At 36.4% G+C, this 24,057-nt stretch overlaps 1 protein-coding gene across 4 annotated transcripts in view; it reads right to left on the bottom strand.

Annotated features, from left to right (window-relative positions):
• WDR37 (WD repeat domain 37) overlaps positions 1 to 24,057 on the bottom strand; it is a 45,738-nt gene that overhangs the window by 4,453 nt on the left and 17,228 nt on the right. For all 4 annotated transcript variants that reach the window (XM_051612799.1, XM_051612798.1, XM_051612801.1 and 1 more), the window contains 8 exons: positions 19,336 to 19,471; positions 17,899 to 17,970; positions 16,494 to 16,538; positions 15,183 to 15,259; positions 13,601 to 13,838; positions 12,931 to 13,072; positions 898 to 1,032; positions 134 to 248 (listed from right to left, as the gene is read on the bottom strand). In XM_051612799.1, the coding sequence (XP_051468759.1) occupies positions 134 to 248; positions 898 to 1,032; positions 12,931 to 13,072; positions 13,601 to 13,838; positions 15,183 to 15,259; positions 16,494 to 16,538; positions 17,899 to 17,970; positions 19,336 to 19,471 (960 nt within the window). The remainder of the gene's footprint in view (positions 1 to 133; positions 249 to 897; positions 1,033 to 12,930; positions 13,073 to 13,600; positions 13,839 to 15,182; positions 15,260 to 16,493; positions 16,539 to 17,898; positions 17,971 to 19,335; positions 19,472 to 24,057) is intronic.

Raw genomic sequence — 24,057 nt, 5'->3', positions numbered from 1 at the left:
AATAACAACAGCATATTTACACAGACAAGCATCTCCCAGCATTTGTTCAGCTTTTAAGTTGGAGAAACCAAATCCTAGTTTTAACCTTGCAGAAAAGAACAGACATACTTTAAGGCTATAAACATTCAGTTACCTGTCTGTTACTGCGAGGGAGGCGTGCCAGTCGCACTCCTGACATGTCAAATAACCTGACCTGTCGGTTGTCATGTGGGAGGGCGATGATTCTTTGGCCAACACATACGTTAATCCTGGACAGAAGAGACAAAAGTAGGTTATGTAGAAAACAGTGAGCCTGGCAGACAGACAGGACAAGTTTAAGCTTATGAGAAATGACACAGGTGAATTTTTCCTGTTTAGAATTCACAGGTAAAAAAAGAAAAGAAGTATTAAACCACTAACGTGTCTTCTATTTATTGGATGCTCAAACAGCCTTAACATCTGCAATCCATGCAAAAAAAAGCTCATAAAAAGCAATATGACTATATACTGAAAAACTGATTACATTGATTACATCTGCATTTTATAAAAACATATCAGACCTTTTTAAAAATTGTAGTAAATCTCAACTTACTTTCTAGTGACTAAAATTAAATGTATATTCAGTGAATTAATAGAATAGACTATTTCAGTTGAAACTGCCTGACCAATTCAGTGTCAAAGCATGTTGTTAAGGGCATTGTCCAAATGCCTCTCATACAATGACAGGTTTGGGGCATCAACCACCTCTCCAGGAAGCCTGTTCCAGTGGTTGACCACCCTCTCAGTAAAGAAATGCCTCCTAATGTCCAGGCTAAACCTCCCCTGATGCAGCTTTCAACATTCCCACATGTGAAAGAAATAAAGAACTAATTAAGAAAGTGTGAATTAAGAAAAATAGGAACTCAGAGTTCTGCTTACCTGTTGACAGCAGAATCTGTACGGATCGTTGCAATAGGAGACCTCATGTTTTTCAAATCCCAAACTTTTACAGTACGGTCATCGCTCCCAGAAACAACATTGTCTCCCACAGTAAAAACTGCAGATGTCACAGTGCTAAAGAATCAGGAGTGAAAAGAAGGACATCAAGCTCTAAAGTTCTTTGTTAAACTAGCATCTGATTTAAAGTTCTATTTTCTGTTCCTGTCTTTCCTTTATAATATGTAGTTTGGTTTGTGAGGGTTTTTTTGTTTTGATTTGTTGTGGTGTTTGTTTTTTTAAAAAAAGTAACCTGAAAAAACTCCAAGGAGGTGTTTTAGAATAAAAAATATTCTTACAAGAAGCCATGCTAGTTACATCACAGGGCTTGACTGGCCCAAGTGCTAAGAAAAGAAGCCCAACAGAAGGCAGTCACTCTGGGGGCATCGCTCATATTCCACTAATCCTAATATGAGCTAAATGTGTCTAGTCTTGAAACCTTAATTCATTTTGAAGTTCTGTATTCATGTCCAGTAGGTTCACCAGACAACCAAAATTTCATTAGTAGCATACAGCACAATTCTTCCTCTCAAGTGTTCTGAGACTAGTAGTCAAGTTTTGTTTCTTTCCAAACAACTTCTGTAGAACTACCTCAAGCAGTTGTCATTCACAGCACAGATACCAAGAGATCCAAAATACCTGAGATGTAGCTAGAGCTATTTTGTACACACATCTGAACATGCTGTAATACATACAGAGAGCCTCCACTAGTAAAATATACAGCAATCTAGTAATTTCTAATTGTTAGTTCTATTCCTATTTTACAAGTAGCTAGTGTCTGAGAGTCAGATAAAAAAATGACAAGGAGTAGTAGTAAGAATGACCAGACAGTTCTTCAAATTTTACCCATTTTAAGGGCAGTCAGAAAAAGACTCCCAAGAATATTTCTAACTGGAAATACAACATATTACTTTCCAAAGAGATTATATAAATTATTTTATTTTAGAATTTTATTATCTTTGTATTTTATACTTTGTGAGAACAATATACTCCTGAGCTCAAATGAATAGTTTTCATGATGATGAGCTGATTTTTTTAAACCTTTTACCTGTTATTTCATATTAACCAATTAAAGTTTTAGTACTACCATATCCATTTTAGTACTATGTGAATTCCCATCTCATAACCAGTTATTTCCTGCCCACACAATATACTAACAAAGCATTATTGTCTCTCCCTAAAATCATTAGCAAAAGTGTCTCAACTCTGTTTCCACACATTTTGTTTAACGACCTATCTTGTAACTTGGGTCATGCACATCAATTTCTCAGAATTTAGTAATTCTAATTTCAGTTGTCAGTTATTACTGTCACTTTGCTTGTTCTGCAGAAATCTGAATTCATGTCCTATCCAAGCTGCTGATTGAGATTAGCACTAGCCAGGCCACAATGGACCAGTTTATGCAAGCCTCTTAATTTAAATTGACACCGAATTAAGTTTTAATTAGGATGAAGACCCACTTTATTCATGACACCAAGTTTCTTAATGCATTATTAGAATGCAGCCAAGCTACCAGGGAGATGATTACAGTAAGAACTGAGAGGTCTTTACCTCATCTTCTGGACTTCATGAACCAAGAGTCAAAAAATTAAAACACACATGAAGGCCACAACTTGATGAGTCTCTTTCATCAAGCACCTCCACATTCAGGAAGAAAACTTATCCACATAGCCAAATTACTGCAGAATAGGGTTGGTATGTTCTTAGAACAGAACTTTTCTTCCACTTGCCTGATCTCCATTAAATTTACCAAAGTCTGCATTTCTCTCCTCACTAGTTTTTATAGAAGCTACAAAATACCTTAGTAAAATGCTTCAGACTTTCACTGAATTCTACACCACTGTAGCACATTTGAAACAATGTTTGTAAGTTTTAAATTCACTATTGTATCTCTATACTTTGCACAAACATTGGGAGACTTCCTTGTACACAAGTGTAAGGAACTGAAGTCATAGAAAAGCTCCACGTGAGTGAATATACAGTCTTTTAATATTCTGCTGCCAGCACACAAGTCTGATCTGTTTTCCCATCACACATTTTATTCCAGTTACAGTTAGAATATGTTGTGAAACTGTCTTAAAATAACACTCCAATACTGAATTTTTCCATAACTTCCCAGCTTCTTTCATCTCGATTGGTTCTCTTTCATCACTTATCACTGTCAAACATAGTTAAGTTTCTTCGACCACAAAGTTCTCTAATTCTTAGATACATCATTTATCAAATGCAAACTTTCAAAACTATCACCACGAAAACAGGATGCTAACTCTAAGTTAACTCGACTCTTACTGGTCCTGTAAAAATAGAGACTCTCAAAAGAAAACAAGATTTTTTTCTGTACTGTATCCAGTTTAACCATTCCTTCCAATACTACTGGGTACACCAAGAAAGAGTTTGTACAATAAAAATGCAATGAAGTTCTGCAGTAGCACTCTCTGGTGACTGGAGAGTGGGAGAGAGGCAAACAGAAGGCTGCTGGGCTATTTCCAGTGATATCTTTAAATGTGTCTTGCACAAACTTGGCAACTCGGGGGACGGTTATTGGCACTAGATCATCATCTAAGTAAAGACCAGCTGTGGGTTTTTTGTTTGGTTTTATTTTTTTTAAGTTGAATATACTGAGTTAATATTTTAAAAAACACATACATTTAAACTCAAGAGCATGTTCAACACTATCAACTTAAGAAAACATGGGCAAGGTTTTCTTAGGCATTACAGATCACGCTTTGTCTCCCCTGCTGTTCCAAACTGGGATATCTCTTAAGGTGAGACAGATGCATCTGGTCTCTTTTTATTGTCTTTTTCTAACTGAGACAAAATATCAAGAAGAAGAAAGGCCATTTCCTACTTAAAAACTAATACAAGATTTCAGCCCAACTAAAGAGGAAGATGAGAAGAAAGGGAAGCAAAGTTTGTTTGGGAAGAAAGCAGCCAATATATAAGTAACCTTTTGAAAGTATTGCCTCCCTAACCCCACCCACACCACAAAAATTAAAAGACTTCTTTCTGCATTTTCATGGAGCTATTTTTACTTTCTGTTAATACTACTCTTCAGTTTGTTCTAACCCATCTAAAACCGTGGTTAACATCCCCGTGGCTAAATTAGTAAAAAGTGTCAACAAAAGATCATCAGACCCCGTGTTAATGGAATGCTAGAAGACATTAGGTTTTTAATAACTCAAAAAGATGACAGGTATTGTAGGACATTAAAAAAAAAAACTGGCAAAGAGGAAGCAGTCTTACGACAATTCAAACCGTAGGTCCCTCAGGGAGTTTGGTGTGCTACAACTATTCTCCAGAAAAGCTTCAGCCTCCGCCAAACCCCAGCAAAACTCATTTATCTTGTCATAGGGAGCAGCCGAGCGTGTACTTCCAGCTGACAGCGTGGCACTTCCTCACCACACACCACTGCCTGGCCTCGAACATCCTGCTCCCTCCGTGGGTCTCAATCAACAGAAATACTGTAGAGCTAGCACTCCTCATTAGGCCGAACAGCTGTCTCCCCAGTCACACTGAGACACAAAACTGTTTTGCATAACAATCTGCTGAAATTTCACACATAGGGGAGGATGAGGGGAGAAAAAAAAAATGTTGAAAATGTTGGACCATGAAATGCTGATGCAGAGCCCTTACTGGCAATGCACCACAGGAAAAAAAAAAAGTTAACACTGCTCTGTCCGTTTTGATTTGCAACATATATTGGGATTTGCCACCTATATTGGGATTTGCCACTGAACACTTGGAGACGACACGTTTTCATACCTGTGGAAAGGCACCTACTCATGAGCATTAACCTGTGCACTGGATGAAGTTCTGGAGAAAATGGACTAAAACACAGCTTTCAAATAAATGTATTCAACATATCCCAAATTGTAGTTAAACAGCAAAATTTGAGTGCCTAAATAAGCTTCTCTCATTTTAATCAGTAAAATTCAAGAACAAAACCTAAAGGATGCAGTATTTGGGACAGCTTTCCCTGCACAAGAGTTTCCTTTCTTTTAGGACAACAAAGCATATCCCCACGCAGAGCAATTTGCAGCCTGTAGGGAAGCCAGGACCTGGGTTTAAAACCTCAAGATCCACACAACAGTTTGCTCATTTTAAAGGGCAACAACTGCTCTGGTCACTGGAGTCCCAGGTGATGGGCACACCAATACCTCCATGTCTTATTGTGCATTCAGGTTTCAGAGGTGCTAGACCCACTTGATTCTCAAAAAAGCTACACATACAATCCTCTAAGTCTGTCTGCAGATTTATCTCCTATTATCAGCAGAGGTTTTTCTTCCAACTGGAGAAACGTTAAGAACAAACCATGAAAGAATTAACACAGAAGGGGGTAAAGCAGAATTCAGAGATGACTGTTAGCACTGAAAAGTCTTTTTTTTTTAGTGTTTAAATCAACAATGTCTATTCCAGAGATCCATGTTTCATGACATTTAGATAAAACTGCCAGTACCTCCTTTCCTCTCTATCTGCCTTAAGATAATAAAATTATACAGAATTGAAAACAATCACTAGATTTGATGAGAATTACTGAATGGCAAGTTAGTAAATTAGTTAAGGTGCAGGTATCTTTAAAAATCAATTCAATTACATTTATGGTGGGATAAAAAAAAGGTTAATTTATCCTTGCATTATTGCTGCCTCTGTTATGTAAGCTTTAGAACGAAAACACACTATAAAGGGTTTTGCTCTTTGCAACAGAACACAAAGAAAAGCCCACTTATTCTCACAGCTTAAACAGTAGTTTCTTTGGTTTTTTTATTTATTACTTAGGAAGCAATTTTTCCATGAGCAAGTAGCCAATGACAACAGAAAAGGTTGAAAAACATAAAGGAAATACAACTATCAAATGACTACCTTTCAAACTGGTTCTTCATCATTTCAGCAACTCCATGATAGTGCTGTAATTTTATTTACTCAAACTATTCAAATACTAACACACAACAACAGTTATGGAACTACTCACTTCGCAGAATTTCGAAACAGTGGTTGCAGCCTGTTTCTTTCCTATTCAAAGTGTGCATAGTTGGTTAGATAGTAGAGAATTTAGTAAGAGTAGTTACTTAGAACTCCAAGGAGTATTTCCTATAGCAAAGCCTCTTTGCAATTGATTTTCTCTGTAATATCTCTGAATATTCCATTTACAGGAAGCAGGATTTAAACTCCAGAGAGTTTTGGTTATTCTATTAAAATAAAGATGGCAAAAGTCAGTTCACAACAGAGAAAGTCTAACTATTGTCACTTAAAAAAAAATAGAAAAGGTGAGTAGTTACAGAATCTCTCTAATATGAAACCCATAACATCACATTCCCTCCTGGTTTGATGATAGCTTTTCCCTGTAAACATTTTAATACTAGCTTCTTGCAGCATACAAACCCAGTCATGGTACATTTATGTGCACATGCAAGAGCCTAATAAAATCTTTTTCTTTTCTATTTTCTTTCAAGTTATTCTCAGCAGGTGAAAAGAAGAAATGCATGAATCTACTGAAAAAAAACAAAATAAAAAACCACCACCAAAAAATAATAACAAACATAAAAGGCCATAAACCACACACACACACACAAACAAAACAAAAAAACCCCACAAACCCACATACATCAAAACCTTCCCAAGGGTAATAAACTCTTTCCAACCTTACCACCAACTTAAGTCTATCAAATGGCAAACAATGATTCGTCAAAACTGGTACAGAGAAGACAATAAGACAGTCTACTTTCGAAAGCCAAGTGGCAATAAACAGCTTCAACTGTTAGCTTTCTACTCACTGTAACTACAATAAAACTTACAGAAAGTGGTATGCATAGATCTATACAGAAAAATGGGTTAAGTATCTATTCTTCAAGTTTATATACATAGATATATGTAGGTATATAAACAAAAGAAGGTTTGTCAGGAAGTGGAGAACATCCATAGCATTTGTTTTTCTCGGTACTCATTAGGACAAGAATAGTAACAAAGTTGCCTGGACAACTTTACAATTATAAAGTACATTTTTGTACAAAAAGTTGCACTGGGGGAAGGTTCGAACAGAAAACTGTGTATTCAAGCTGTGAGAGAGAGCAAAGACAGGTAACTTGGATTAGGCCCCAGTCTGTCCTGAAACAGATTCACAAAGAAGCTATCAAAATTGGAAGTTAGACAAATTCAAAGCTGTCTGCTTCAGCTATCAGCTAATAAGGCTGCTAATAATTCTAAATAAAACTGCTGAAACCTTAATATGCACTGTTACATGTATTTAATAAATGTAAACCTAGAGGTTTTTATACATCTATGCTTTGAAGCACAAAATAAAAAAACCTTAACCCTAAAGCTTAAAGCCCAGGCCATAATCTTCATTTAAAGAACATGCACATGTCAGTGAGGGATCAGAACAGCATCTGAAAGGCAGTTTTTGGGCATTTTTCAGTGAAATGCAAGAGCAGACAGAATAAGGTAGGAATACTAACAGTAGTATCAGAATAATCTATTTAATCAGTAAGGCTTGGGGAGAAAACAGAATGTTTCATCAGAAGAAATTTGCATTTCTTACAGAAGCTGGACTGAGAGATCTACACATGGTGAATGCCTAAGGCATTCTTGGATTAGAAACAAGAGAAACATGGTAGACAAAGCATCACTGATGGCATTCACAGCCAAAGCGAAAACAGGACTCCCTTTTAAGGAAGCTAACACTCACTGAACACTACTGACAGCATCCAACTTGTGAAACTTTCTTTGGCACGAAAGTCTCCCTTTGCTAGCACAGCTTTCAGCCAGAGGTGCAAAACTTGCATTTTTAGGACTACATCTAGTGATGTTTTACCTTCACCAAGAAGGCTGAATCTGAATACCTACTAGTGACCTCGTAATATTTGGGCTATCTAGAAAAAGACTACTTTCCAACAGGGATGTCTAATGACATTGCTGCCTGAAGAGCAGGCATTTCCCCCCTGTCATCACTTGGTCTTTCAAGAACAAGATAGACACATAACAGGGAATGAGAATTAGATCTTGCAGAATAAAGAATGTGAGAAAGCCAGCTGACCTTGGCAAACTCGAGTGTCCACAAAACTAAAGCAATTATTAGACTTTTGATACAGAATGCCATTTTGACATTAACTCACAATTCACTAAATGTCAGAATCCAGCCCAGCATCCTAATCAGCTGCTGCTTAAGTATTTTTACATTTTTTAATTTAGATTTTCCAGCAAGCATAGGAGTTTGACAATAGAAAGTCGAAGAAGCAAGATATGCTTGCAATTCTCTATCTTATAGTCCTCAAGATGAAGGACTCGCCATCCAGCTGCATATTCAGAGCAATACAGACAGCAAATTAACAGGAACTTTCCCTTTTGTCCTCCTATCCCCCCCTACCCCACTACCAGAGTGAAAGGAGAAGGAATATGCAGTAGTTTGAAAGTGCTGTAAGCCACCCTGTTCAACACTTCATCAGAAATAATATAAGATACACTTTCAGCAATCTTCTCTCCAAGTTTCTCCAAAAAGTAACACAAAGATATAGATTCAACAGCTAATGCACATTCATGCTTGATGTACTGGCTAAATTGAGCTACAAAGAACAGTATGTTTGAGATATCATAAACAAACTTTGCAATTTTTTCTGGCTAGGTCAAAAATACCTGCTCTATTATTATTATTATTATTATTATTATTATTATTATTATTATTATTCTTTTTTAAGTTAAAAATGTATTTAATCACCATGACAAGCTGGTGCATAACTATATACTGAACAATCAAGAAGCATCAACAAAGGATATTCACTTAAGGATAGCAACCCAAAGCTGCTTCTGAAGACATTTTACTCTTTGAATGATGGCATTTGCAAGTCCAGACTTGGAAGTCCTGAACATTTTTATTCATGCATTTCAAGAGATATGTGCCAAAGCACTTTGTATCTTTGACAGTCACTAAACAAAACATTTTAACATTTACCAAGGAACTTTTCACGGCATATAAGCATCTACCTACTACAAATATATTAATAAAGCAGTGTATGATTTAAAAGATGTACATGAACCCTCTAGCTAACAAGTATTCTGCTGCCAACAGGTTATTCATTTATTTCCCATGTTACTAAATTGTCAGAAAAATAGAAAATCTGTGAAGTATTTGACTAGGTCTGTACAGACTAAGGTGGTTTTGAAGCTACAAATGGTAGAGATGTTCAATATGAGCATTTTAGAAAGCTCCGCACATCAGAACACTTGAAGAGACAGGAAAACTTACCAAGCACATATACAAGAGAATGTCAATGCAAGAACTTCAACTAGGTCAGCAGGTTGGAAAAAGAATGGCCTCCAGAGTTCTGACAAGACACAGCTGTGCTGGGGTCAGCAAACAAAAGCAGAAGTGATGCTGGAGTGAAAATCACCATGTAAATGCCAGTAGCATTTCACTCTTCAGAGCGTCATTGCAATTCAACTTGCAGAGCTCTAAATTCAATAATTTTTCAATAGAACAACTGGTGATATACATTCCCAAGCATGCATTTTAAAGCAGTATCTGCTGGGAAACAGGCATTGGAATTTGACACCTCAATATAATTTTTTGGAGGCTTTAACTCAGGAAGTAAATTCAATTAACATGGAGCAAGTAAGTGTCTAGCTGATAATATAAATACAACCTTTTCCCAGGGCCCTGTTAAACATCTCATAGAGGGATGTGACTGGGGACTAACAGTACTAGTAATATAAATTCCTACTGCAGCTCACACAAAATCAGACAATAACAAATATTTATATTTAAGCAAAAAATAATTCATATTTTCACACCATGTCATTTTTTTATCAGTAAATAAGTAGGTGAGACAAACTGGGAACATGGCAAACCTAAAAGAAAACATGACAAAACACTCTTAACACTTTGGGAGCAGGGCACAAGCAAATAAGTCATGTACTAAACTGATACATTCACATATAAGAAAAATGTAAAGAAGCAATGTTTATAGATTTGGAAACTTCCCTAGGAACTTCAAAAAAGACCTTAATGCACTTTGAAGTCTCAGCCAAATGCAGGCTTGAAATGCAGCAGTACTACCAATGCACTAAACTTGGTCTTCGGATATATAAATGTCAAAATATATTGGAAAACACACTTTGAGGCAAAACAGGTAACTTGCAAAAAAGAACTAATAAGTTGTAGGGAGGAAAATAAAGGAAACTTTTATCATCACCTAAGTATCTATTCATAGAGGAAACAATACTCTTCAAAGTAAAATCCAGTAGCTAGAAACTGAAGCTAGACAAACTCAAACTAGGGAGGCACAAAAAGTTTAACGTTTTGACAGAACATCATTTTACAGTACAAGGCAATGCACAGCAACTGCTTCCCAGTTCTGGATGTCAATTAACTTCATAAAATTATAGTATAACAGAATTCACTAGTATCTCAACACATCAGCATCATTCTCTTATACATTTTACAAGACAATGTGCCATTTTGACTAAATTTTAAATCTAATTCTCTAAGGCTACTGAAAATAGAGCTGAAATTACACGACCCGCGGATGCCTTTAGTACGCCAGCAAGCAGAAAGCACAGTATTGCAGGGAACAAAACACTTGCACCGGGGGCTCTGGGCTCTGACCACAGCCAGGCTGTGTGCGTGGGGGGGAGCGGGCGGAGCGCGGGGCGATGGCGCCACCTGCTGGCGCCGCGGGACAGCGCGGCCCGGCCCCGGTTTAGCTCCGCCGGACGGGACAGCCCGGCCCGGCCCCGGTTTAGCCCCTCGGCGCAGTGAACACCTCTCACCCCCGGGAGTTTTCCAGTATCCGGACGAGAAGCGAGTGGAAGGCAGCGCCAAGCAGGGTGCGAGGGAATGAAACTTAGTTCTGAGCATTGAAGGATTCGGTGATGGTTTGGATCCGTTGCGAGAAGCGATGCTAGGATGGAGTAAGATTTTGGGGGCTACAACACAAATGCTGTATGTTGGCCTCATGATTGAGATGTTTGGCATCTAATTATAGTGGTTTAATGCATTAGGAGTTGATCTAGTGAAATACAGAGGAAAAAACCAGCTGCTCTATGAGCTTCAGACAGCTATGCATCAGGTACTACTTAGCAAGAGGCTGTTAAAGCTTATGGTTGAGTACTTAAAATCATCAGCGTTAATGACTGTAACATCCAATTTACAGAACTGATGCCAAGAGCCTATCAAAATATTAAAAACTTGGCAAATTATTCAAGTAGACATTCAGGAAAGCCAAAAAATGTCTTGTGTGTGCGTGTATTTTCCAGTCAACAGATAAAACTGTTTCTTCCATGCTGCTTAACATGAAAATATTGTTATAGCATTGCATCATTGAAAACTATTTTGCCAACAGGCAGTACAACAGTGGGCCAAAAATAAAATCCCTCAAAGTATGCCTTCACTGCAGGATACCAAGCTCCTGTCTACCCCCTGACTGTATTCCTCAGTAAATACTCCTCTTCCATAACAGAACCACCTCTCCAACAAAACAGAGAGCTGAACAACCTCAACACTGAGGTCAGTTTTGGGACTCTTAGAAGTTAAGAGTGGTTTTGGTGAAAAGCTTGTGTCAATACTAGAACTCATACATTCAAAGAACGAAGTGGAGACAGATGATACAACAGACAAAACACATATATGAAGACAATTAAAAGCTGGAATAAGAGTGGCCTAAGAGGTTGTTAGAGGTCTATTCCAATCATAAAAAATAAACTCCCTGAGAGTTTACAGGTTCCAGTGACAGAGGCCAAAATACCAGCTAACAGATTCTACAGTATGCACCATCACCCCAGATCAACATCATCAGATCTCAGCATGAATACAGAAAAACACTAATGTCAATTGTGTTCCTTTCTCTGAAAAAATGTCCTGGGACAAAGCAATTAATGAGCACAGAAGAAAACAGAGGCACCAATGGACACAAAAGCTTCCACCTTTTATGAGTCGTTCTAGAAAAAGCAACAGAAGAGCACAAAAATGATGGCATGAAACAAGTCTAAGATGCAGACCACAAAATTAAGCTTACTCTTCTATCAGGAAGCTATGATAAGGGATGATAAGGAGGGGGTTACTTATATATAGGTTAGCCAAAAGCTGGGAAAATGAGAAAGTGGATACTGAAACTCAGTCATAATGCAAACTACACACGTGAACTAACAAAAAGCAGAAACGTGAATAAATATTTGTAGTGTTTGTTTTGAGCTAGGGCTAACAATCTTGTTTTATTCTGAAGATGGGAGGTGGAATTTGTTTCTGAAACAGTGAAATTCAAACATTCAAAAATCTTAGATGCGCTTCCTTGGGTAAAGTATTTCAAAGTGACTCCTGCACTTTCCAGTAATCAAAGCCTGATTAATAGAAAAGTAAATCAACACCATAACATTGATCTTCATTACTACATTTGCCTATATTCAACAGTAGCCAGTGTAAAAATTTAAAGCCAAAATTGGCAACTAAAAAAATGTTACACCAAAACCAGTTTAGACAGGACATGGTAATCAGTGTCCTTACTTTAGCTTCTTATGTACAAATTAGGAGCTTTAGCTTAAAGAGTAAAAAATAATCCTGTTTTGTTTTGTGGGTTTTTTTTCCAGGGGTTCCATAAAATTAACCTTTATACCACATTGAGTATCATGACAAGCAGAGGTACTCTGCTTGATGAACTGCTTTACAGCAATATCACTAAACTACAGATCTAGGAAATGCCAAAAAGGAACCCTCACATCTTAAATTACCTTTAATTGTAAGGAGTTTTATCTAGACTTACCATATAATCAACATCACACCATGAGCCCTGGCTGCTGCTTTGGAAATTAAGTACTGCTGTGTTACATTTGAAGGAGGACAGTTAAGGGTTCCTGTGAAAATCAAGTCTCATAAAACAGAGGAATTAACTTAGTACCTCAAAAAGAGCACAGGAACAGTTTTGTCCAGATTAGCAACTGAATACATTTATACTTTTGGAACTTGTAAAAATCTGTGAAGGAACTGTCACTTACTCTGTGTGGCCCTGAAAGACATTCACAGAATGGATAGAAGGATCTCTGAAATCCCACAGACGGAAGGTTGTATCGCGTGATGAAGTCACCACAAGACGTTGGGTGGGATGTGTACAACAATGTGTTAGCTCTTGGTCATGCCCTACAATCACAGATGAGAACATGTAAGGTAATGAAAATAAGACTTTTCATTTCCACATACACTTGGAATGAAATGCTGATGATTTTTTTTTCCCCAAACAGTAAAAGAATAATAATAGTAATTCTGAACGCTAATGTTCTACTGCTGTAAAAGTCTAGAACTATATTTAAAAGCAAAAGAGCCTGCTACTCACTTCATTATTAGGTACCAATAGATTACTGCTACTTAATATATCATAAACACAGCAAAAGCATTTTTTAAGAACGGAAATTTAGCTACATTCAGTCTAAAAACAACTACTTCATAGGATAGGATATATCACAAGCTTAAAAGAATAAAAATTCATGCTTAGAGAAATAACAAGATTGGAATTTTAGAAACCGTTACAACGTTGAGCAGCAGCTCGAGTCTCGTGCACACTCAAATCATACTCCAGAGAAACAACTTACTTTTTCCAGTGTTTCTACATCTACAAATAATCCCACATATAAAAAGAAACCAATTTGTCTTTTTGTGAGTGAAAAATACCTGTAAGAGAATGGACAAGTTCGGAAGTCTCTACATCATACAGATTGGCTGTCCTATCCCATGATGCTGTCACAGCCTGCTTCCCCCCAACCAGCCAGTCAGCTGCTATGACCACTCCTTGATGGCTTTTGAGCGAAGTTAATGGGCCTCTGACAGTGGGACAATCACTAGAACCATCTCCATCTCCATCAGGTTCATCTTTATCTGAGACCTCAACCTCATCTTCTCCAGACATTTGCTATAAAATGCAAGGAAAAAAAGACTTAGAATAAATGGGAAGGAATGTCTCTAAATTCCATTTTACAGTGCAAATGCTTCCCATTCCTGTTAATGTGAATCTGGCCTGTTCAGGTATTCACTATCAAAAACTCAGTTGAAGGAGTACCACCAGTAGTTAAATGCAGTTTTAATAACTACTTCATTTTTTAAATCTGTTTCACACTATTTAGCTCCAAATATATGTCCACTTGACTATCTGGTAAGTCTTTTATATTCCCCTTACTGTATTTTACAGTATTACTGACATCCGCCTTGAGTTTCATTCCAGCACATGTATCAAGAGACTTTTTTCCTTTACATTTTTATGAGCAGGAAGCACCTAACAGGAAACTGACTATTTTAATCTTTGGAAGACAATTACTGAGATATTTTTATCCATTAGAATCAAAATTATTACATCAATATTTATCTTTTGGTCAATGCACAGTCATCACACAGTGCTGATGTAAACTGGATGAAAAAGAAATTATTTGGCTACCCACAATGCCATAATCTCTGAATCCTATTTCATTTACATAAGACAAATACACTTTTCTTTCATGACATCTGGATGTGAAAAAGACATCTGTACTGCTCCTTCAAAATGGAAATGCCAAATCAAATAAACTGAATCAAACACTTCCCACTCAGAAAGCTATCTTGTATTATACAGCCATCTCTTTCCCCTACTCAGCTTACTAAGAAGCTCAAACTATAAACTATGTTTGTCTTCACAATTTAGTAAGCATGCTTTTAAGTTAAATACAGTATTTGAAAATCTACAGTAAACACTGACAAAAAAAAGCCTGAGGAAAACTATGACAGTATGATAAGTACTGGGAAGGGTCGATTAGAAATAAAATGTAAAAGTACCATTATACAAATGCCAAAAGTACAAGTCTTTACCATCAGTTTTCAATTCATAGCAACTATAACTAATATAGGTGCTTCAGTATATTAAGCTACAATAATTCAGCTAGTTTTAAAAGAACTTCCTTATTATTTATTTGAATTATTAAAATAAATTACTTGACAGTTCATTTACTTACATGTTTACTACCTTGAACAAAAAGTCAATTAATGCACTTACAGCTGCATATTCTATTCTGCACCATAGACCTTGGAAAACATGAAGTGAGTTTGTTTTGAAAGAAAGCCTGAAATATATCTGTCAAACTAAAACCTTAAAATCTCACTTTTCGCAATCCAGAAATCATGTAATTTTTTAATTATTATATAAATTTCACATTTAGTCTTATCACAAAACCTGTATCTGATTAAATTGCTGTGCAATTACTTCAGCTGCAGTAAGTTGATTGCTTACATTGCAGTCTGCAGTTGGCTGAGGTGTAGGCAACTGTACTATGTACCTCCAGATGTGAGCTGTCTGGTCTCCAGATGCTGCAGAAGGGGAAGATGAGAAAAAGAGAAAGAATAAATAAAAGCATTTCCATGGACAATAAAAACAAGCTTTAACATTACATTTGGTAATACTGTCCAAGTTGCATGCATTTTTAGCTGATACCACTATGACATTTTTGGTAAGCAAGTCTCAACATCAACAGTTACTCTCCTTGCTTCAATCCTGGTAACAACATAACTTGTTATGCAAAATGAAAGTAGCTAATAAATAATTTCTACAGTGAAAATATCCACTTAATACTACACATCAGAACAAATATCACTGTTGTTCTAACATGTAACACTTGAAGAAGGCATTTAATATATCAACAGGTGCCATGCTTTAGGTCATCAACCTTGTATGATTTCTGATGTCAATATTCTAGAGGAGGGAAGAAAGTTTTTTATTTTAAATCAACTGTAAATCAATCAAGTGACATTGAATAACACGACACCCAAAAACTTTCAATGGAAATATTTTGCAGAACCACCTCTCAGAAAAATAACAGAACAACAACAACCTAGCTATGGGCTGCTTTGTCTGGTTGGTTTGGTTTTTATAAGTCAGTTTAGACAGCAACATTGTTGATGGTATTGAAACATTGACTGAAGTTGGCATACCAAACAGGAAAATCCAAACAGCTGAACTTAATCACTGTTATCCTAGACAGAAGGCATTCTACTCCCTACTTTCCTTTAAAGTAGTCACTGTAGATTAAGAAAGAATCTCTATTTTAATTTCTAACCTCAAAAATAACTATATTCATTTTACAATGACTTACCCAATACCAGCAAATTTAATCCAGATTTCTTTAATCCCAAAGTATGTTCCCTAATTGCTGGACCATATCAATAACAGTTACAAACACATCAGTTTTCAAATCTGAAGCACTACTGATAATATTCTCAGTCCTGCAAACCCCTTTACACGGTCATATTTTTGAGCTCTTTTTTCTGCACTCAGTATCACAATACTCTTTCCCTTACTGCTGGAACAGGTTGCCCAGGGAAGCTGTGGATGACCCCTTCCAGGAGGTGTTCAAGGCCAGGTTGAATGGGGCTTTGAGTAACCTGATCTAGTGGGAGGTGTCCCTGCTCACGCAAGGGATCTTTAAGGTCCCTTCCAACCCAGCTTAAAATATAAAAATAATTATATCAACAACAATGCTCACAAATTACACCTGTTTTTCCATTATGATTAATGCACTCAACATACGAAAAAAACAGTACATACCTGTAAGAGCCACTTGCTCAGTTGGATGAAACTTGATGGAATTTACTGTATAAAACAAAGTAAAGTTTTAAGCTAGTATACTAAAGTAAGTACTTCACACTACTTTATCATTGAAAGTATTGAAAAATCAGGACATATTCAGCTTTCAATAATTTTTTGTAGGATAGAAATCTTTCAAGTGAGATAAACTACAGTGGTATTTTATTGGAATACATAAACCTACATCATATCAAGGAAATCAGCTATAATTGACTATACTAGATATTTTCTAGGAAGTTATTTGCCAAATCAAGTACAAGTGCTTCATGTTATAAAGAATAAACAAGCCACATCAAAAAAACAAACATGTATAAGCTGACAGGAGATAATGCCCTCAACTTCCACAAAGAGAATTTAAGTATCCATAACTATTTCTAACATAATTAAAATTTACTATGTATGACCATTAACTTTTTGATCATTGTGTAAAATTGCAAGAACAAATGCCTGAAAACCTAATGCAAACTATACAAATTAGATTTTTCTCTGGAGAATTTAATTCTAATTGTATCTTTGCCACAAAGTTCACGTGATGTGCCAGCTGAGTTTCTTAACCAAACACACCAGGCGAATAACTGTGTCCCTCATTTTCTGGGCACATGACTCTACACTCCAGGTTATGATCACTCAAAGCGCTGAACTCTCAATAGCAAGTTAAAGCTATGGGGAACCTCTCCACCTTTGGTCTACAAAACCCTGTATTGTTACCCATTTTGAGACAGAAGGGTGCAAATCAGGTGCTTGCCAAACTGGATACCAAAAATTAATATTCACATCAAAAACACTTACTACACTGCACCTCTCCACCCAAGAAGTGCTTTAAAGACACTGTTTCTGAAATATTCCTACTGGTATAGAGGAAGACAAGTGCCTATATGGAATAAATTGTTTTAAATAATTAGCTGTCTTCAAGTTTTTAATACTGTACAACACATTATACATGGTATCACACTAAACAAAGAAGTGCAAATAGATGGTCACCCAGCATCCATACCTTGTATCCCAAATACAACACAGATCCTGCAAAACAGCTAATTTCTGATTATATAAGCTTCTCTTGTTCTGCATATGTATCAAGACCTCAACGCATTCTGACATTTAGCTTCTGAGTGTCGTAACTGTGCCTCTACGTTTCTTTGCATGGACTTGTTTATTTGTTTAGCATTTATGGAACTGTCTTAATATGCCTCTGCAAGAAAGAATTGTATGACAAAACATTCTCTAGTGGATCCTCCCAACTGACTTGCTAATGGTATTGGCAAACCTGCAAGTGAAACTGCCATAAACATTTTAGTAGTTGGCAAAACACATTTCTCCCTCCCAAACACATTCTTTTTCCAGTTTTCACAACATAGCCTTATCTTACCTGATCCGACATGCCCTACATACTTGGTAAGGCACTTCCCTGTTTCTATGCTCCACAGCAAAGCAGTGTGATCTACAAAGATTAAAAAGTAGCTGTAAACATTGTTACATATGTATCTTTTTCCACTTTTAACCCTTTCAAAAAACAAATTATGTTTGAATGTACAGCATACCATACAAGACAGATTTCAAATGCAGAACCAACCCAATCATCTTTATTACCACCTTATATATAAAATATAAAATCTTCCTAACGTTATTGCTTATAACACATCTCCCCCCAAAAAAGTAAAGGTGCTGTCCCAAGATTGATTTGCAGTAAGCACTGAAAGGCAAATCCTACTTTTGATATTTTTCCCAACTTGTGTATAATGCTCCAACTGTGTATCACAAGATTCAGAAAGAATAAAGAAAACATTCAGCAGTGAAAAAGCCAGACAGTCACTACAAGCTAGAGTTCTACACACAAACTATTTACTTCCTATATAAAAGCCCCAAACATGTATACATCACTGCAGAGCACTACGAAAACTTAACTTAAAAGCGAATCACTCCAAATGCCATTCCTTTACCCTGCCACACCCCAAAATAAAGATTTTATATAAACATTTTTAAGTGAGGAGAACCTTAATACCAAATTGGAGAATGGCTGTTTCCAAGTTAAATCAGGACAAAGACAAGATATCACACACAAAGACAAATTATGCCCCTCAGTGGACCCATAAAAATGGTAACAGTTTAGTTTGTGAAACAGAGGTTTCTGGTCCAGTGTCTTCAGATTCTGTTCCAACTTCAAAACACTGTCCCTTCAAACTGACCAATTCTAACTAGTTATGGTTTATTTCCCTAATAATTTTCCAAAACCTCACTCTCCTCAAGGATACAGTGACTTACTCATTAGTACCAGCTTTCCTGTCAAGTGGGAAGGAAGGCATCTAGTAGATTAATGAGAACTGAAAATTAAGATTTTTTTAGCCAACCCTACATCCTCAGACAAAAGCCAGATGATTGTAAGAATACAAGAATATGCAAACTATTACTAAGTCTATGACTTCTATAAAACAAAGGCTAAACAATAGTATGACAAAGTCTGTGGGTATCTCTGTATACAGCCATAAAGCACCATGCTGCTCCCCAACCTGCCTGTTAACACCATCCAACAGGCTAGAGCTGTGGCTAAGGAGAGCATGACCTGCATGAAGTTAACTGGCACAGACTTTAGAAAGGTCAACAAGGATGCCTGAACCTTCTAAAGGCTAAATGCATTTCAAGGAAACTGCAATTTAAGAATTTTTCAGCAACTGAACTTTAAATCTATTCATTCAATGTAGAACTCAGTGGCGCAGCTCAGTACTCCTGTATGCTTTTGATCTACATTTGATACAGTTTAGGGACTAAACCAGAATTTGCTAAAGATTCAAGCAACACAAAACTTTACCAGCAGATGCAGTTCCCAACACCACTGGTTGAGTTTTCGCGACACTGACATCCCAAATACCATCCCTGTGGCCAACATATTCCTTTACCAGTTGACAGATTGCCCTTGATGTTGTGGTTTTAAAACTGGATACAATCTGAAACAGCAGAAAGACCAACATTTTTTTTCCATATTGACCAACATTAAATAATTATCTCACAAATACAAATAGATACTTTTTCATAATGGTTCCTTCAGTGTTCTGACAGTTCAGGACTGTTAGGATTTGACATCTGACGGCTGGAAAGTGAGTTTGGATGCAAATGCACCTCCATTACTTGCTTTTCTTTTTTTTTTTTTTTTTAATACCCCTCCCCCTTTTTACAAAAGGCAAGATAAACTACTCTGTACTAAAATAACACAACCTCATTGGAGTAATGAGCTGTACAGCATGCACTTCCCATTCAGTTTTGGCAAAGGACTAATTTTCAAACAAACAAAACATAAAATACCCCAAGAATTTGCCTTGCCTATTCCCAAAGAAGGATACATCTGATAATGTAAAAAGATGATTTATTCAATCCAGTGTAATGTCTTTGAAAAAAATGTACTACTAATAATTCTAGCAAAATCTAGAAACATTCCCACCTAAAAAACACTTCTGTTTTTCTTCAAAACTGCAAAAAGCTAATCAAATCAAACATTAAACCAAGAGCATATGCTCATTTATTGGTGCAATAAAGCTTTTTTTGAAGATATGTCAAACTCATCTAAGCATTTGATAAGCACATTCCCTCAAAGTCAATGCTGTTCAAGGAAAACAGAGAAGACTCATTAAACCCAAATTAGCATGTGCATAAGTAATATCAAATGAAAGGAACAAGTCTAGCAAAAACGGTAACTCATGTTACCAAAAACAGCACTATAGTACAGGAAGGCTGAAAACACTAAATATCTACAAAAAGGAGTTGCAGAAATTCCACCTTTTCAGATGAAAGCAGTGTGAAATACATTTAAAAAAAAAAAAAATTGTCTCTCTGTAATACTTCCAGAGACAACTACAATAAGGAGCGGTGAAAAATTACTTCAATAAGAGCAAAACCAGCTTTAAAAATACTCTACTTTTACCCACAAGTGTTGAAGGTCATAATTCTGCATTGAGAAAGACTGTCTGAAAAGCTTTGTTAAAGCTGAAATAAAAATATTACTTTGATTTATCAGTGCTTTCTTCTGCATGCAATTATGGGCAGGTATCTATCTGACCAGCTAAGTCAAAACCTTTAAAGGCTTCAACACAAATCACATTAAGACTTATCTACAGCTTCGTAAAAGTTAGAAAATTAATTAGGTCTACATTTCAAATACAATAAACTAAGGTTAAAACCCCATTAGTTTTTTGTATCAAAAAAGGTCTTAAGTATGTCATTAAAACTAATTACTTCCAAAATTGTTTTTAAAAATAATATCTGCAAGAGTATTCAAAATCCTGAGCATGTCAACTTTCCAATGATGAAATTATAATATCCTGTTTGAATCCCAAATTAACAGCTAATATGCATTTCAGTTTCACAGGAGAATAAAGAAAAAATATTAAGACTGCACTGAAAATCAAATGGATTAATGGTAAATATTATTTGTTCAACCACACTGTAGAGTTTCATAGGCTTTGGATACAATGCTACAGATGCAACTTTCACACTTAATATAGTCCTAAAACTAAAGAGTCATGTATGAGAAGTGGAACAGGATAATTAAGTAAACAGTTAAGGACTAATAGAGCACTCAGCTCAAATTCCAAACCTGAAGTTTTTCAACTCTCAACCCCACATTCAAACTACGTTTGCATTCTATCTAACATTGTGTCAAATCCCCATGCAAAGGTTTTCTAGGAGAAAAGCAAGCACAGATTTTCCAATACTGCTGGACAGTGGTTTCATTGACCATTTAATGGCAAGACTGTCAAACTCCTTTTGGAGTATCAGCATTCTTGAATTAACACACAAAACATAAGAGTTGGAAAACATTCTCTAACACTGAATAGCCACATATACACATTTAACACACTTTTTTTTCTCCTTCTTTCTTTCTTTTTTGCTGTCCCTCACCTTCATGTAACACTAACAGTGCTTTGATTACTTCCTAGTTCTTTAACCATACATGAACATTTTTCCAAGAAAGGTAAGGAAATACTTAAATAACATGCAACTTGCTAAAAAGAGGCCTCTGCATTGCAGCATTTTTAAAGTCACTTCAGTAGATCTCAGATTTATCATATACAAATGCAAATAAGCAGCCAATTGCATCTTGACTGTGTTCCAGCTTAGTCTGTCCTCTTTCTTAAAACCACAGTTTCATGTACTTCCCTCTGCACGGAAATTTGTTCATAGGGAAACAATTATATGCCATGTAAACAATTGAAAACTGAATACAAATTGAAACAACTGCATGGCAAACAAACTGAAACACACTAGAAGTGTCTCTTAAGAGGACAGGACACATTAGAAATAAGAATGAAAACTTCATCAACTCAGGACCAGTCCAGCAGCATTTCACTGGGACTGATGAACAGAATTTCCTGTGGAGTAACATTGAACAGGGAAGTAAAAAACTACATCTTCCAAAAAGTTGTATTCCCTTCAACTGTTGGATGAAGAAATATCTTCCTTTAAGAGTCCTTTTCCTGATACAAAAGAATCAGAGATCCTGGAAGTTACTTTATACTGCAGCAGGTTGTATCATTTCACTTTATTTTAGGATTCTGCATAAACTGTTAACATTTTCCTGATGTCTTAGCAATTGTCACGGCCAGAGACTGTCAACAACACCAGTAACAACTTGTCATCAAACCTGAATTTCACATAGCGACTCCTGCATCTACAAACAACTGCAGTTAAATTATAGGATCTTGTCCATTAAGATAAACAAAAAATTATATTTAGAATACCAAGCACTAAATCTACTTTCTCTTCAGGATTTGGGCACTGGTGGACAACCCCTGCTGCTAAAGGCATCGTTTTCCAGTATAAGATTTGCCAACTTAATATAGAAGCTCCTAACTCAGCTGAGGGATTAAAAGCTTCCAGGTAAGGGAATTTTCTATGAAGGAATTGAATTAAGAATATTTACCTCTGCATTTTCCCCAAGAAAATTAACAGATTGTTTTAGTTTTAGCATGTTTTAACAATGTTAAAGCAGTCAAGTGTCAGCCTTCTCATTAAAACACGCAAATATTGAAAGCTCTTTTCAGAACAAATTGTACAGGCTGGCAATCAGAAAAAAGTAATTGTGTGCAATTACACAAAACAATCAGTTTGTAAAACTGAAGACTCTTCTACTTACCCACAGGGAAAAATAAAAAATTGGAAAAAAACCCACAACAAAACAAACTTCTAACAAGTTTTCAATCAGGCATACAGTAACAGTATAAAGGATGATGGGTTGAAGAGAAAACTCATGATCCACTCCAGCACTGAGTTTGGAACACACCCCGTTTTTGGAGAACAGCATTGCTCGTTCAATGTCCATAAAATTAGAATTAGGCATTAGAATTTCAAAGCTGCACAACTCTTAAAACTCTTCAAATATCATTTTCCCAGACAGTGTATTAGGGAACTCTAAATGCAACCAGTCAGGATACAGACAGATCAGAGTTTAACAACTACAGTCTTTCCTGACCTTCGGCTATAGTGTCTTCGTGAGTCAAGAGACAAAAGGTAGCAGCTCTGACTCTTTCATGTAGGAAGGAAGAAGCAATTGAAATAAAGCCACTTGCATCAAAGTTAGAAAGACACTGCAGAGAGATGCTCTCAACTATTTCATTCCCCTCAGCTCTCCTCTCTACCCTCCATTAAATCATGATTCAAAGTTGTGGAAAGAAATATATCAGCACATTCAAAGATCTTTCATTATCATTTGATATAATAACATTTGTATGACATCTATAATAAGGTATTAAATTCTTCGAGTTCCACTACTCATGGCTACTTTGCTGTGCATGTATATCAGAACACTGGGAAGCAAAGCAGTTACCCAGCAGTGTCCACCCCATATTCCCAGCTTCCCATGCTGAAACTGGGAGGTCTGCATGCCTTGCCTGAGCACTACATTGCAAGTAAAAGACAACAAGAATTTAATACCAGCCTTAAAAACCAACAACAAAAACCCCAACACTACACTAGAGAAAGTACCAATTCATAACTAACTAATATAGTACTATTACACCTTTTGTCTCTATTAATACCATGGTGTCCCACATTAAAATATTATATGACCTCATTAAAGAACTCGTAAGTCATTACCTCTTCAGAAAAAGGAGGTGGCACCTCTGAATCAGATTGGCAAGAACAAGAAAGTTTGACAAACAAGAAAATAAAAAGGAGACCAAATAAAACACAGTAGCTTATATCTATTTCACCACACTATTCTTACTCTTAAGCTTTCAGACTACTTAACAGATAGGATTTCCAAGAAACCTACAGCCATTCTATAACCACACATTAGCCTGCTGTACAGAGGATCTTACATAGCTGGTTCACAAACCAGATCCCACTGTGCTTTTCTCACATTTCATGTACCCTTAACGATGTGTCATGAAATGATCCTAAGACATGGCAAAAAGAGCAGCAAATAAACTCCCTGTGAAGACTGAAAGAGGAGAGAGAAAAACAAAAACACTAGGCCAATGTCATGTGCAAAACTAAAAACTTCAGAAAAGGTGACTGTGCCAAGAGAACAGGCAAAAAT

This window comes from Apus apus, chromosome 2 (genome assembly GCF_020740795.1).
Source record: "Apus apus isolate bApuApu2 chromosome 2, bApuApu2.pri.cur, whole genome shotgun sequence".
Taxonomy (NCBI): domain Eukaryota; kingdom Metazoa; phylum Chordata; class Aves; order Apodiformes; family Apodidae; genus Apus; species Apus apus.
The sequence above is the reverse complement of the archived record's forward strand: the minus strand, read 5'-3'. Positions and strand labels throughout refer to the sequence as shown.